Genomic DNA, 16,127 nt, shown 5'->3' with positions numbered 1-16,127 from the left:
GGAGGGGGACCAAGGTGATGTTTGGTTCTTTAGTTCTAGAACTAAAAATTAGTTTCTGGACTAAAATCTTTAGTTCCTACTGTTTGGTTAGAGGAATTAAAAGAGACTAAAAATACATCATATATATAGAAACTTTTGTTAGGGGACAGGTATAAAAGAAAATTTTAGTCCCAACAAGTACCTATGAAAGAGATTAATAGACTAATACAATTTTATTCCCTTTTAGTCCCTCCTATTTGGGTTTCTAGGGACTAAAGTGAAGAGACTAACGGATTAGTCACCTAAACCTAACAAGGCTTAAATGCATATTGTTGGTGGTAAGAGGGCTTTGGAGAGGGCGAAATGCAAACTATTTGCCACCCTGGACAACCACGTCAGCATCTGATACTAGTTAAATGTCATTTAGACCACAGGCGGTACATTAAACAATGATTATGAACTTAAATATGCGATTTACAAGATTATTGACCTAACTAACACTCATATCCAAGTTTAAGGAGTGGCTATGCATTTTACTCTTAACAAAAATACAATTATAAAACCAATGATTGCATAACACAAGAAAACATATTAATGGTTGTTTGACTGGATTGCAGGAAAAAAACAGAGTAATTTGAATAGAGATAGACTAAAGAAAATTTTCCATGAGGTTGAACCTCATTGTTAAATTTTCTTCAAAATAATCCTATCATTTGTTTCAAATGACCGTATAGGAAAATTTCCCATATGATTGAAATCCTACAAAAAAAAAAATAGTGCTATGATTTCCTTCAAATCAAAGGGGAACTAATTTCTAAACCCTTTAAAATCTGGCAAAATGTTTGTTAGTGCTATGTTTTAGCCCTGTCCCGTTCTCGACTTTCATATATTTGATTAAATAAAATACAATCCTAACAAGTAGTCTAGGGCTTTGAAGAAATTCATAATGTCACAGCACGTCAAAAAGAAGGCCTACTAAAGTGCGTTCTCACTTATTAAGGCCAAGTTGCTAACAGTAATATACAGACCATTCATACTTCTAAACAGTGATCGAGCTGATTCATGAAAGCAAAATGGAAGAAAAACTCTAATTCTCACATTTGATCAAGGATGCTCATCAAAACCTGTGTCTTCAGAATCACATTAATCAAAATGCACATATAAAAAAATGAGCATCAGCAACATAACCAGTATCATGGGCATGTGAAACTGAAGATAGTAGCACCCAAAAAAGTCATGTCATTTAATGGCTAAACAGTTTATGGCTTCTTGTAAGCTCTAATATGGTTTGTGCCAAAAATGCATCAAGAGTTCCAAAAGCTTCTGAACCAAGCTCAGTTACGATAGCCATCAAAAGTATGTTGTCATAAAGGCATAGAATTCCCTGTAGAACACAATAGGACGTCAGAAAATACTGGAGTAACTACACAAGTAAAGCATCTATACATGTTATACGAACTACTTGCACTTGCAATATCATTATAACAAATAGAAGATGGGTTGGCTGGCTTAAATTTGAATATTTCCATCAAATATCAAGACACACATGACTGATGCATGTGCTCACATGTACGTGAAAAAACTTTCTTGAAACTAACTGTAGAATGCATTGCAAACACCTTAAAATTCAGATGGAAATTGTGCTTCCTGTTTAGCCACATGATGTGAATACAAAAGACCTAACAATGACTTCACACAACCAAACTCCAAACAATAAGATACTTATGCACATATGAGGAGGAGAAAATTCAAAGAACACATGGCATAGTATACTACTGACAAGTCAGATAGTTCAGTATCAAAAAGTAATTATGTACAGCCAAGAAGAAAGGAAGCCATGTTTTGATAACTTAACAGAACATTGGTCTCAACAATAGTTAGATATTCACAAACTCATAACACAAGCAAATTAAGAGAGAACAAATTATAGTGCTGCCCAAAAAAATGGAAGCACACAAGAACATTATGAGAAAAGGAGAAAGGTGCACAAGGCATCTAATAATAACCAAAAACCACTTTGATTTTGTCAGACATAAAAGGAAGATGCTACACTAGTTAAATACTCCTTCTGTTTCACAATATAAGACTTTCTAGTCTTGGATAGATTCATATGGATGCTAATGAATCTAGACATATATATAAATTATATATATTCATCAATTGATGAATTTAGACAAGGCTAGAAAGTCTTACAATATGAAACGAAGGTAGTATTAACAGATATAAATGACTTAAACAAATATGAATTAATGAACATCAATAAGATAGGAGGTAGTAGACAGGAATGAATTTGAAGACAGTTTGTGGAATTTACAGTCTGTTAGGAAAATATCAGAAGGAGAAAACAACCACATATAGATTCAAAAGAATCCATCATACATGGTACTAGAACTGTCATAAATCACATGACAACAGAAGTCCTACACTGATCTCCAAAAACAAATAATGTGCATATGAATTAAAAAGAATTTAAGATTTTCATATCCCAAATTCCACAGGTGCCTAAGCAAGGGCCTGTGTTGGTTCCTTATTCTACATCCTTGATCCTCTCAGGAATTATGGTGCAAGGAGCATTTGCAGACATGTGCATATATTTTGGACTATGACATATTGATTTTTCATGGACAGTTCCTCCACATCTGTTCTGGATTTTATTGAGACATATCATATCAGATATTGGTTACAGTAATCTTAGTTTCATTTTGGACATTTAAGTATGAAACATTTAAAAACAACCAATATAAGTTGATACCTACTCCCTCAATTTCACAATGTAAGACTTTCTAGCCCTGCCTAGATTCATATGGATGCTAATGAATCTAAATATATATATAAATTATATATATTCATCAATTGATGAATTTTGGTAGGCTAGAAAGTCTTACAATATGAAATTGAGGTAGTAAAATTTAGTTTACTGGGAAATGTAACCAACCAAATTGTGCATGGGTATCAGAAATGTAAAAGCACAATTTTATACAAATAACCACACTGATTTTTGGTCCATAACTTATCAGGCATCATAATTATGTTTTCTAGTCTACTAAAACGGTCTCTGATTTGGCAATTCCATTTAGATACAAGAACTATAAAGATCAACTACCCCAAAACTCAAAAGAAACAAATTTTATGAGTGACGAGTTGATAATTTAAAGAAAACAAAGACTATATATGCGTACTTGCAGCAGTATGGTAAATGAACAGAAGATGCTACTATCCATCTGTCCACACAAAACAATACTCAGTCTAATAAAGCTTAATGCATTGATCTTGTCCACCACATAATAGCAGCAAGCCTACATACCCCGCAAAAAACCTAAACTATTATCAATGGAACCTGAAGCAACGCAAAACTATAAAAAAACACCTGATAAAGAACTGTGCATTCCAAAAACATAGCCATGATATTATCATCTCTCTAGCAGGCAAAACGAGGTATAAGCATACAATCTCAGGGCATCACTATACATCTAAATTAGAAGTCCTTCACGTGAATAATAGCAACAGAAGCTAAACTATCTACTGTCACAGGGGATTCAAAGCACTACGCAATTAAATAGCACTCTTGCCGCAAAGCATCTCATTTTCTGATTTTTCATAGCCTGTACATCCGTGTTTTCCATTTCAGTTGGTTCTTTGATTCTTTCTTGTCAACCTGGATGTGTTCCCCACAAGCTTATGCCATTTCCACAAAAAAAATTGGTGACTAGTTCCAATCAAAAACTGCTAAGTCGTAACGGGAAAACAAGAAGCACGCGTGGCATCTACTCCAGACAATGAGACTAAAAGAAAAAGGGTGGGAAAGAAGCGCACCTTGAGGAACGACGCCCCAGCTCTGTGACTCGGGCGAGATGGCCGACCGGAGCCGCGCCGACGCGACGGCGCTGTGCAGCGGCATCACAGACAACAACCCCCCGCACACCGAGGGTAACCTGGCCCGAACCGGAGCAACGTCAAGAGGAGAAAAGCGGGGGGGCGCGAGGTTAGGGCCGGATGTGGAGAGTTCACCTGTGGAGGGAGGAGGCGCGGCGCAAGGAGGGGGCGGCGAGGAGGGGAGTGGAAGGAGAAGCGCCGGAGAGGCCGCGGCGGAGGGAGGCGGAGATGGCGCGGGCTAAAACCCTAGATCGGGGTAGCACGGGGGAGGCCGCCATTACGCTGCGGCGATGGAGGCTGAGAGAAGACGAATAGTGCCTTCTTTACTGCTTGCTTAGGTTTTTTTGGCTTTTCGGTACGTGTAATAGCATCACTAGGCCCTGTTTAGTTCGCAAAATATAAAATTTTGGCGTGACGTCACACGTTCGATCGAGTTGGAATAGGTTATCAGGCAGGGATGAAAAAAAATGAATTTCATAGCTTGTCTAGAAATCTCGAGATGAATCTTTTGAGCCTAATTAATCCATGATTAGCTATAAGTGCTACGGTAACCCGTGTTTTTTCATCTGACAATTTTTTCTCTAACTATGCCATTAGTATTTTTTCATCTATATTTAATGCTCCATTTAAGTATTCAATGATTTGACGTTTTAGGAACTGAGCAAACCCAACCGCGTACGTATCCCATCATCAATATTGAAAATAGATGATATGAAGAAAAAAAATAGCTCCGACAGAGCATAAATCCGATCATGAATCCAATCATGTAAATATAGATGGTTATCCAAATTGGAGAGAGGTTATCCAAATTTGTATATTCTCTTTCCTCCATTAATATTTCAACATCCAATCATAAGAAAAGAGAGCAATATCAACATAAGAGTAGATGGTTACAAAATATTAATAAAATATATATGGATGATGCAAATAGATGTCTGTTAGAGTGATGCATGATATGAATAGAGAATCTTTTTGGATTATCATTCCAATGACAATATGGATGATAAAATTTGGACGAGCCGTTGGATTTGCTCTAAGAGCATCCCCACAAGAGGAGTCATCCAGTACTTCATCTGAAATTTGGCGTACACAGCTAAAAAAGTAAGCTCTAAGGAAAACACCATACAGTCCGTCAAAAGTAGCGCATACACCAAACATAGAGAGAGAAAACCCAAAAATAGTGCATCTCTCTCCTCATGCCATTCAAACGAACACCCTCTAGATCGAGCCCTCACCTCCTTCCAGACTCTAACGTGACCTTCCCTTTATCATCATCGCTGCCGGCCGGCGAAGGTGAGTACCCATGCCCATTTTTCTTCGTTTCACCAAAGGGTGGAGAAGGATGGTGTAGCAGTGGAGAGAGTGGAGAGGGCAAGGTGTACCGGATCTGGAGCACATCGGCTGCCCTCTGCCGACGTTGCCCTATGCGCGGGTCGTCACCCGCCCACCGCCGCCTGCTTCCTCCCTCGGCCACATCACTATGCTACTCGGCCGCACGTTGCTCGGCCGCACGCACCACATGCCACGCTCGCTGGCTCGCCCGCTGCCGCTCCCACTAGCTCAATAGTGGATGTTTTTTTTTATTTAGTTAGAGCAGAGAAAAGGAGAGCAATCTTGATATATATGTTGTTGTACTTATGCTAATTCTGTTTTGTTGCTATAATTTTTGCTCCACTTTATGCTCATTATATTGATGTTGGTACTTTTTTTGTTGCTAGGTGAATTCATGGATAGCTATGTTAATTTGTTGGGTTCAAACATTGATGTAGAAAGTTGGGATCCTAGTCAAAACTTGCCCCTAGCTGAACAACAGCAACAACACAGTCCTATTGTTAGTGAACAACCAAGTGCTAAAAGTGGGGCATCCTCTAGACCCAACAATAGGAGATCAAGAAATTTCAACATTGTGGATGATCAAATGTTAGTGTCAGTTTGATTAAATACAACTTTAGATGCAATCACATGAGCTAAGCAACACCGTCACTCTTATTGGGCAAGGATTCACCAATATTTTCATGAGAACAAAAAATCCACCTCGGATCGTAACCAAAATTCACTTAACGACCGTTGGGGTACTATTCAAGAACAAGTGAACAAGTTTTGTGGATATTATGAGCAGATTCTTAATAGACCTCAAAGTGGGATGACTGTTCAAGATTATGTAAGCATCTAATAGAGCTAGCGTCTTGCCTTCTTCCTGAATATGCTTATTCTTCTTATTAATCTTGCCATTTTTTGTAGATAACTCAGGCTTCTAACCTGTACAAATCAGAAGAGAAGAAGACATTTTCTTTAATGCACTGTTGGAGATTTTGCATCATCGTGCGAAGTGGAATGATACGTTGTCCCAGAAAAAGCAGAAGGCTCATGTCGATCCTTTGCTGAGACCATCTACAAGCACAAACTCTAATGATTTTCATCTTAGCCCGAACATTAATCCCTCTGATCCTTTGGTTAGGCCATCTGGAAAAAAGATGGAGAGGCAAAACGCGCGCGAGGTAATACTTCTTCATGCTCAAGTGAGAGTAGTCATGTAGTTATTGCATTAAATAATATGTGGTTAGAGAAGAAGGAAATGAGTGAACAATCTAGGGGAAAAGAAATAACCGGTTGGCTGAAGTTATTTCACTAGAGAAAGAGAGATTGAAAGTAGAGAAACGAAAGTTAGATTTAGAAACCCATGAAAAAGAAGAAGAATTATGAATATCGATCTTAGTGCTATGGAAGGGCCGAGAAAAGCATACTACTTGCGTTTGCAAAAGGAGATCATATCGTGTCATATGGATTGAGTTCATGATGCATGGATATGTACCATTTTTTAGCACTTCTCAATGGATTATGAACTTTTATGTTGTATGTCAGGCTTTGATGAATTATGTAATGTGTCATGTAAGAACTTTATGGTTGTGCACTTTTATATTGTATGCCATGTAGGCTTTGATGTATTATGTACTGGTTATTGTTAGAACTAAATGGTTTATAACCTTTATGTTCTATGCAAGAAGGCTATGTTAATTGATGATTGCATACATAGTTGAGGATTGGATACATAATTCAGGATTGCTTACATAATTGATAAATGAGTATTGCTTACATAAATGATGTTGCATACTACACTAGCTCCTACCATGAAATTGTCATAGATGCTCAACTAGATCTGCTTGAAGCTGAGAGTGGGTTTGTCTATTTCTAATGTTATGATGGTTCTGAATAAAGTCTTGAGTTCATCTATAGGGGTATGCGGAGGTGTGACTCGCTCTCCCTCATCATCATAGTTATAGTCAAGATCTTCTTCATCCCTTTCATCTTCTACTATCATGTTGTGCAGAATAATACATGATGTCATGATTTCATTTAATGTGTCCGCATACCAAAATGCATAGTTGCAAAACGAGCTTGTAAAACTCCAAATGCATGCTCAACATCTTTGTGAAATGTTTCCTGTTGTTGGGCAAAGTGTTTATTCTTATTACTTTGCGGTTCTAATATTGTGTTCACAAAAGTTGCCCATGAGGGATAAATACAATATGCAAGGTAATGACCCATTGTGTAATTGTGGCCATTGATTTCATTGATTTCATAATTCACCGCTGGAGCCTGTTTTCAGTTAGCCTTGCAAAGAGAGGGGAACGGTGAAGAACATTAATATCATTGTGAGATCTTGGCAAACCAAAAAATGCATGTCAAATCCAAAGATCTCTCGAAGCAACGACTTCCAAAACTATAGTGGGCTTAATTGATTTTCCTTTATATATACCTTGCCATACTGAAGGGCAATTTTTCCACTCCCAATGCATGCAATCTATCGATCCTAGCATAAACCTCTCTACTCTCCCAGTGCAAGTAATCTAGTAGTGTCAGCACTAGTTGGATAATGCAAATACTCTTCTCCAAAAATCTCAACAATGACTCTCATAAACCTTTTTAGACTCTGAATGGTGGCACTATGGGCAATTTGTAGATATTCATCTTGAGTGTCGGTTGCAACTCCAATGGTTATCATTCTTATGCCACTTTCGGTTGGAATGATTTTAGGGTAAATTATCTAGCGCGGAAAATATAGTAATAGATTAGTACATGATTAATTAATTATTAATTATAAAAACTTTAAAAATAAATTAATATGATATTTTAAAGCAAATTTCCTATTAAAAAAATCATTAAAAAACACACCATTTAGCAGTTTGGGAAGTGTGCGCTTGGAAAACAAGAGAATCTAGATAAGTTATTGAGACAGCCGAACATGGCCTAAGTGCAGTGGTAATTTTTGGGGAAATTTACAACCGTGTCATTATGATTTTGCATAATTAGAGATATGTCACTGGTATCTTAATATCATGTGGGCACACATGAGTCAATGTCACGTGGGTCAGGATGACATCTATAATTTAGCAAAATTATAATGGCAGCTTTGCAATTTTCCCTGTTTTTTCAACGGTGATGGACTCAAAACACCGACAAGCATTTCTTTTTTGGACAAAATAATTATCATGGGCTACCACATCATTAACTATGCACACGAAAAAATGACATCTCATTCTAAACCTGTGCAACAATATGTGAATTAATATAAGGGGCAAAAATAACGGGATTAACCAAAATATTAAATTAAATTGCAAACCTTCGCCGGAATAAGACTGCACCATATGTAGGATGCTCCGAGAAGTAGTTGTGCTGCAATCTATCATGGCTGGCTCGATGATTACGACGAACAACCTAACAGCCAGGAACAGAACCACCTCGCCGTGGAGCATTCGACTGCTCATATTCATCTTGTGTAATTATTGCCGCAGTAGCAATGATCTCATCATTCGATGACTATGATTTATCCAACAGGAAATATCTCAAAATGAAAATCATGGAGTGATAAAAAAAGATAGCAAGGAATATTGGGCAAACAGGTAACAATCAGTGTGGTGGTATATATAGAGCTGAACTTTACATTGCATGTGCTAGCCATTGTCCTATGTGCCAGCCATTGGACAATTTCAATGAGCTAAAGAGCTGATGAAAATGTAGCCGTTGGACACACGAAAAAATTTCTTCATACAATTCAAATATATCAATTACAAAATTATATCCATTAAAATATACTCATTTCTAGTTACTATCGCGACAAATAACAATAAAATTTATTCGTTCAAAATATATCCCTTAATAATACAAATGTAAAGTTAGTTGGAAGATATTACTAAAATATAGGAGGGTATGATATGGATGATGTAATATAGATGATTTGTTGAAGTGGAAAGGGATATGAATGAGAATCTTTTTTAGATGACCATCCATATGGGCATTTGGATGATCAAATAGAATATTTTTAAGAAATAATATTATTTTAATGGAAATTGCAAATTTAGGATACTGTCGAACTCCCGTAATTCAATAGGTCTCCTAACGGCCAACAATCGACTGGGGAGAAGATCAGAGGGCTAAGAGTTCGACAGGGCCTGTCGAATAGGGCCAATTAGATAGGCCCTTAACAGGAGCCTGTCAAATAGCCCCTGTTCGACAAGCCCTGGACACGAGACTGTCGAACACCAACAGTTGACTAGAAGGGACCTGTCAAACGTTCTTGTTCGACAGGTCGCACGACACCAGGTAGTAGGCCCTGTCGAACGGTGGGTGTTTGGTAGGGCCCCTGCCAAACATCAGCAGTTTGATAGGGCCCAATCGAACACCCACCGTTCGACAGGGCGCTAAATTTGCTATTTTTCTAGGATAGGCTCAACTTTTGCGACTTTCCATTAAAATATTATTATTTCTCAAAAAAAAACTCGATCAAATATGGAAGATCTCCTGGGGATGCTCGAGTCTACTCATCTCACTTGTCATACTAAATTTTTGGTAATTTTGTACAAAAATTGCCCCAAGACACTATCTATTTGACTTGCTATACTATTTGAATTGCTAAACATGGCTTCTCAATGACCAAATCTAGTAAGTCATTCCACCAGAAGCAAGATTGCTATCCATGGGTCCCATAGGTACCCACCAGCCATTCCCCCTTGCTAAATTTGAAGAGTATGGATGGAGAGTCTGTTCGAGTGCATATCAGATTTTGAGTTGCCTAACCTGACATGAATGGCTAGATTTAGATTTAGAGAATCAAAACTTAGCCATTCTCTTTGGAGATGCTCTAAATAGGTACTGGATTATTTGGGATCTATTTAATTTTACATTGTCAGAGTATATTAGTATTCCCTTTCTTACATATTATAAGAATTTTTTGTCTTACCTAAATTCATATGTATGCTAATAAATCTACACACATATACAAAATATATACATTGATACATAAATGAATTTAGGCAAGACCAGAAAGATAAATATATGTTTTTTTAATCATAAAGCTCCTACAAATATATCATGTATACCTTTAGAATTAAAGTTAAATCACGCATAGTAGTATAAGCCATGATGAAACACTATTAGAACACCGCCAAACGGTATAAGACAATAAAGTTCGTGTTCAGCATCATGTCACATTTGCGCTAATTATAAGATCAATAAAAACACTTGCCACTATCGTTGGACACCTAAATAGTCAAATCACCAACAATAATATTAGAGAAATAAGTATCTAGGGTTCTAGAAATATTCTGTTAGAGCATCTCCAAGAGAATGGCTAAATTTTGACTCTCCAAATCAAAATTTAGCCATTCATTTTAGTTTTGGCAACTCAAATTCATATAGCATTTCCAAGAGACTATCCATCCCCACTCTCCAAATCCTGGCAAGGGGAAGATGACAAGAGGGTCTCACCCATGTGAGACCCACGGATAGCAATTGTGCTAGTGGAGGAATGAGTTGCTAGATTTGGCCATTGAGGACTTAAGTTTAGTCATTCAAATGGTATTTCAAGTCAAATAGCCACTCTGTTGGAGGACATTTTTTGTGCAAAATTACTAAATTTAAGTTTGGCAAGTGAGATAGCCATTCTCTTAGAGATGCTCTTAGCATCGTCTTTTTATGTGAAGTAAGTAAATTCCTTGCCCTATTTCAAATAGTGCATCAATATAGAATATTTCTTTTAATTATTGAAAAATATGTTCACCTCTCATGATAATAACGAACGGAAAACACCAATGAAACATCATGAGTAATTTAGCTTTGTTAAAAACTTACATATATCATTTAAATTGAAAAAATCATGTGGTAAATATTTGCTAGGTATTATATAATTACTTAGTATTTGATTTAAATATCTTTTTATATAACATAATAAGACACAATGAAATATGTTGTTAAACTCATAAATAATTTAAGACTTTGAATTACTTGTGAGAATTGCACCGTTGTTTTTTATATATTCAAACGTCAATAAATTTTTATTTATTATAAGAAGACGACACGTTTGTATCGGATACAAAATATGATATTTTGTATAAAGTAGCTTTTATTAAATTTAGCTTTACAAAGTTTAAATTTGTGTTAATAATAAGAGAAAATCTAACAAATACCATTGACAAAAGTCTGAGTCTTAGAAATGCCATTGACGAATGTGAGTTCTAAGAAATGCAATTGTACAAATGAATTTGTCTGGAAATACCATCGCTGTTAGGGTTCCGTCCATTTTCGCTGTTAAATACACTGTTCATACTATAGCAATTAACAGAAAGAAGTTGACAGAACCCTAATGACAATGGCATTTCTTAGACAAATTCGTTTGTACAGTGATATTTCTTAGAACTCACACTCATCGATGGTATTCCTTAGAATTAAGTGTTTGTTAATAGCATTTGTTAGATTTTCTCTAATAATAATTAAGATAAATAATTTTTTAAATTAAAATAATCTTGTACCGTGTGAACTTGATCTTGTAGTGATTCTAAAATCATTGTATCAATTTGTTGTTGTAGTGTTTCTGAATTAGTGATAAAATGTGCCTTGCAAATTCTAGAATTATCATTCAACTTTGAAAAGTTGTAGTTGCAATATGTGTCATCCTATAATTTAATATATAAAGCTATAATAATACTATTAACTGCTAGGTTGCTGCTATTTTGGTGAAGTTTGTTTAAATAATAATCATATTAATAAATGCTTAATAGGTGATCAACTTTAAAAGTTTGGTTCCTATGATTATATTTGAAAGATTTTATGATATATTATTTTGCGTTATAAAATTGGACCGTAGCTTTAACATGAGTATAGCGCTCATCTATCCTATAGTGCACTAACTAGTATGACTCATGAATTTTCGCCTCACGAGATAAATCCAACTATTCAAAATTATCTACAACCTAGATCAACTCTATATCCTATAGTGCCATGCATATAAAAATTATTTCTATATATTAGAACTCCTATAATATATACACTTTTCATGTATACAACTCTTATAATTAGCAAAAGTGATGAGATTGTGGCTAGTTGAGTTTTAGAAAATTATAAGATTAATCATTAAACACACAATTATATTTTTGAATTTTATATGATTAAGATTTATGATTAAGTTTTTCTTTTGTCTGGCCCTGTGATTTGCAGTAGATTTCCGTTAGATTTTGATAAAAGAACACAGTTAAATAAAGAATCATACGGACGTCTTAAAAAAAATTCCTATTTAACGCATCTTTCATATACATATGTCTTAATCTATATGTCTTAATAACATGGTGGATGGTACGTATATGACCATAAATTTTTTTTGTTGAACACGACTATGATATTGTGTAATGTTCAAAACATAAACTTTCTTTCAATTAATTGATTTTCATTATTAAATTTTACCCTTCATTAGTACATTAGTACATGTATGTTTGATATATGACTTGAATCAAATTAAAGTATAATTATATTATGATTCCTAGGAGTATATCGCTAGTACAGATTAATTACGTCAAATAGAATAAACTCAACCGGTCCACGGCCCATCGAGCTGGTCGGCCCAATACCCCCGCCGGCCCACCAAGCTATCGGCTACTAAAGAACCCAACCAACGCCGCCGCCGCCGCCCTGAGGCCTCGCTCCTCGGCGCCTCGCCGTCGCCGTCGCCGTCGCCGTCGCCGTCGGCCACCCCCGCGACGCACCGGCCAGCCGGTCTCTGCCTCCAGATTCCACGTATGGCTCCGTCTTACGCGTAACCCTATTTTTAGTTCTGGAATTCGAGCCTTATCCTATTTTTGTGTCGAGATATATCAATGCTATCTTAGGGCAACTGAGCTGGGTAGTCATCAGTTCCCTCGTTTCTATGTGTAATCGTTGCTCGCCGCGGATTAGTTGAGAAATCTGCGCGCGTTTCTATCCCCTGTGCTGATTTATGTGTTGTCAGATCAGAGCGCTGCAGGCGGGCCTTGGTGCTATTTTCTCCCAATGTCAGCAATCACTATGCAGTTCCCATTGCCACAACCTGTAGTTGCGTCTGCTGCGATCGTACTATCCACAGGTAAACTAGTCTTGTTTCTGGGCACCAGCGTTTTGCGTGATAACCCTAGGCCGCGTTCGTTTGCTTAACTTACCACCTCGTTTTCCGCGCGCACGCTTCCCAAACTGCTAAACGGTGTATTTTTTGCAAAGATTTTCTATAGGAAAGTTGTTTTAAAAAATCATATTAATCTATTTCATATTTTTTTTAATAATTAATAATTAATTAATCATGTACTAATCTATTACTCCGTTTTCCAAGCTGGGCTAAGTTAACTTGCCTCCTCCATAACCAAACGTGGCCCTAGTGGCTCAGCATTAAGCAATTGTATTGTGTTGGGTAGTGATATCTCCTTTGAGTGAACATTGGACATATGAAAGAACATATTTGTATATTTGAATTGAAAATTAGTTTTGCTTTGCCATTATTATGTACTATTACCATAAAAGTCAGTAGTCAAAGTTGCAGTTTTGAAATTATATGAACATCCTGAAATTATATGAGCATCCTGAACATCAACCATTCGTATGTGACAGCAGTTTCAGTTTGAGTTCAAGTGTTTAAATTTTCAAGTAGGTAGTTATTTTCATTTATCCAAGTCGTTTTGACCTGATAATATTTGTTTCCGCCTTTATTTTCATATCAATAGCACGCTGAATTCCCTGATTGCCACACAGATATGTTAGTTGATAATATTTGTTCTCTTTATTTTGAAAACGGTCCATTATAAACCCCTAATTTGATTGCACTAAAACTATTAATACAAAATTCGTGATCATTGTGCATTTGTATTGTCTTCTATCTTTATTATTTTTTTCATTAGTTGAAATATAGGTGGAACACCTGTTCATTCGGAATTGAATGACGAGGTTCTGATTTCGGACCCTGCATAGAACTGGTGTCATGAATCATGCTGATGTGCTTATATACAGAAGATTCTCCCAGTATGGGGAAAATGCAGCATTGTTGGTTTTCATGAATCATACTGGTGTGCTTTATATACATTCTTGTCTATTTTTTAACTTACATATCATCAGTATTGCAGTTGTAGCATATCTATTGAACACTTTATTCTGATAAATAAAAGGATATCAATTTTTTTCTCTTAATTGTATTGCAGAACTAATTTATGCAGTTTTGGTGCAGAAAAATGTAATAAATTGGCCATGCCATGTCCACAAATTCTGAGGAACAAAGTCAACTCCCTATCATTTTCTGGGAAAGTGTCAACTAAACCAACAATGCATGTATGCACTCTTTTGCTCACTAGCTGTATTTATTTAGCCCAATGGAATGCTTCATGACTCTTGTAGATTGAGCATTCTTTGAATTGACAAAGCACAACAATTTGTCAAACAAGACATTTCCTATCATACTTCTAAACCATGTATTTCATCCTTTTGCACTAGCACATAATATATCTAATGCTATTGCTTAGATGTTTGCAATTGCACACAGTTCATATTTCCTGGAAGGTGAACGGATATCTAATCCTGGAAGGTGAACAGATATCTACTAAATAGATAGGTTTCAGGAAATTCAGGACACAATGCATGATACTCATTGTATCTTCCTGATCACCTAGTATAATATGATTAAACTGATTGTATAAGCCATCAGTATTCAGTAATGCAGTACGAGATCATACTGTGGGTTGTGTGCATTGTATGCATTCAGGTAATTGTGATGGTAGAGTTGCATTGTCCCTGGAAAATTTCAAGTAGCGATTAGATCAGAATGAGACGGATCCCTTTTTCAATATTGTGATGGTAGAGTTAGTGTTGTTGGCAAATTTAAAGTCATGACAAGAAGATAACAGCGTTTATATAGTGGTCCTAATGAATTTAGCATTTGTTTGTTCTGGTCCTTCTGGATATAAAAGTAAATTAAAATATAGTGCTGAGCTAGCCATGAGTTATGCTCTTCAGTTATAGGCAAGCCGCATATGCAAAGTTCAAACAAATTCCTTCTGCTATAGATAGATGTGAAAATCACGGTCAAACTCATTAGTTCCTTGTGGCCTGTGGTTAAGTTTGCAAGGGGCAGGTGTCTTTTTTTATATATTTTTTTTACTATAGCCATACACCATCATGCATTACACTAGCTTCAGCTATTGCCTTGTTGAACTTTGAATTGAGAAAAGAATCCAGTTTATTCGCTTCATCGCTTGCAAGTTATGATCATTCAGCATGAATTCTACGTATAATTAACGCATATTTACTTCAGAGTTTCAGATGCCATGCGACTCAAACCCAAAGCGCGCAGCGGAAATCTGCTACTGCAACCATCCAACGGTCTGAGCCCAAAGGTAAAAGAATCCTGGATGCACCTACCTTGAATCTACTCATGATGGTGTGCTAGCCTGTGTAAACATGTATGAATCTAGTCATGGTGGTGTGCTAGCCTGTGTAAACATGTATGAATCTACTCATGATGATGATGGTGTACTAGCCTGTGTAAACATGTACCTGATATTATCTGTGGATTTCAGGGAAGCTTAAAGGACCTAAACTCGATGATGGCAGCGGAGGGTTTCCGCCATTCCGTTTTGGGAAAGGCGGTGGAGGTGGCGGCGGCGGCGGCGGGGGCAGTAACTATCTCGGCGGGTTCCTCCTGTTCACCTGCGTTTTGCTCATGGATTACCTGAAGGAATTCGAGAAGAACTTGCTTCTGCAAAGGCATCGTATGGGAGACGAAGCCACCGTTGCTGGCCTTTCATAGTTTTTGTTATCAGCAAATTGGCTGACCGTTACTACATATCATACTTTGAGATTAACCTAATCCATACATTTTGGATTGATGTACCAGCAATACAGCCAAATATGTTTTTTTTCTCCTCCGTTTCTGTAATAGTTAGTCTAATTGTCGTTGCAAAAATTCTATCACCAAGATGAAGATATCTAATATC

The 16,127-nt window shown here is 36.7% G+C and overlaps 2 protein-coding genes across 3 annotated transcripts; one reads left to right on the top strand and one right to left on the bottom strand.

Moving 5' to 3' along the window:
* Positions 1-1,070: 1,070 nt before the first annotated feature.
* LOC102708251 lies at positions 1,071-4,225 on the bottom strand. Its single transcript, XM_006655983.3, has 3 exons — positions 3,988-4,225; positions 3,793-3,911; positions 1,071-1,363 (listed from the first exon to the last, which is right to left on the bottom strand). Exons 1-3 carry the CDS (start codon positions 4,128-4,130, stop codon positions 1,344-1,346), a joined length of 282 nt encoding a protein of 93 aa, XP_006656046.1. The 5' UTR covers positions 4,131-4,225; the 3' UTR covers positions 1,071-1,343.
* An 8,569-nt stretch (positions 4,226-12,794) lies between these two features.
* On the top strand, positions 12,795-16,052 carry LOC102708531 (protein FERTILITY RESTORER RF2, mitochondrial-like). 2 transcript variants are annotated; one of them, XM_015838910.2, is made up of 5 exons: positions 12,795-12,915; positions 13,132-13,240; positions 14,366-14,466; positions 15,446-15,527; positions 15,711-16,052. In XM_015838910.2, the coding sequence occupies exons 2-5, from the start codon at positions 13,168-13,170 to the stop codon at positions 15,938-15,940; spliced, it is 486 nt and encodes a 161-aa protein (XP_015694396.1). In that variant the 5' UTR covers positions 12,795-12,915; positions 13,132-13,167; the 3' UTR covers positions 15,941-16,052. The 2 variants fall into 2 exon arrangements, with proteins under 2 accessions (XP_015694396.1, XP_006656048.1); XM_006655985.3 differs by having other exon boundaries at positions 13,127-13,240.
* The last annotated feature ends 75 nt before the right edge of the window (positions 16,053-16,127 follow it).

Source organism: Oryza brachyantha, chromosome 6 (genome assembly GCF_000231095.2).
Source record: "Oryza brachyantha chromosome 6, ObraRS2, whole genome shotgun sequence".
Taxonomy (NCBI): Eukaryota; Viridiplantae; Streptophyta; class Magnoliopsida; order Poales; family Poaceae; genus Oryza; species Oryza brachyantha.
The sequence above is the reverse complement of the archived record's forward strand: the minus strand, read 5'-3'. Positions and strand labels throughout refer to the sequence as shown.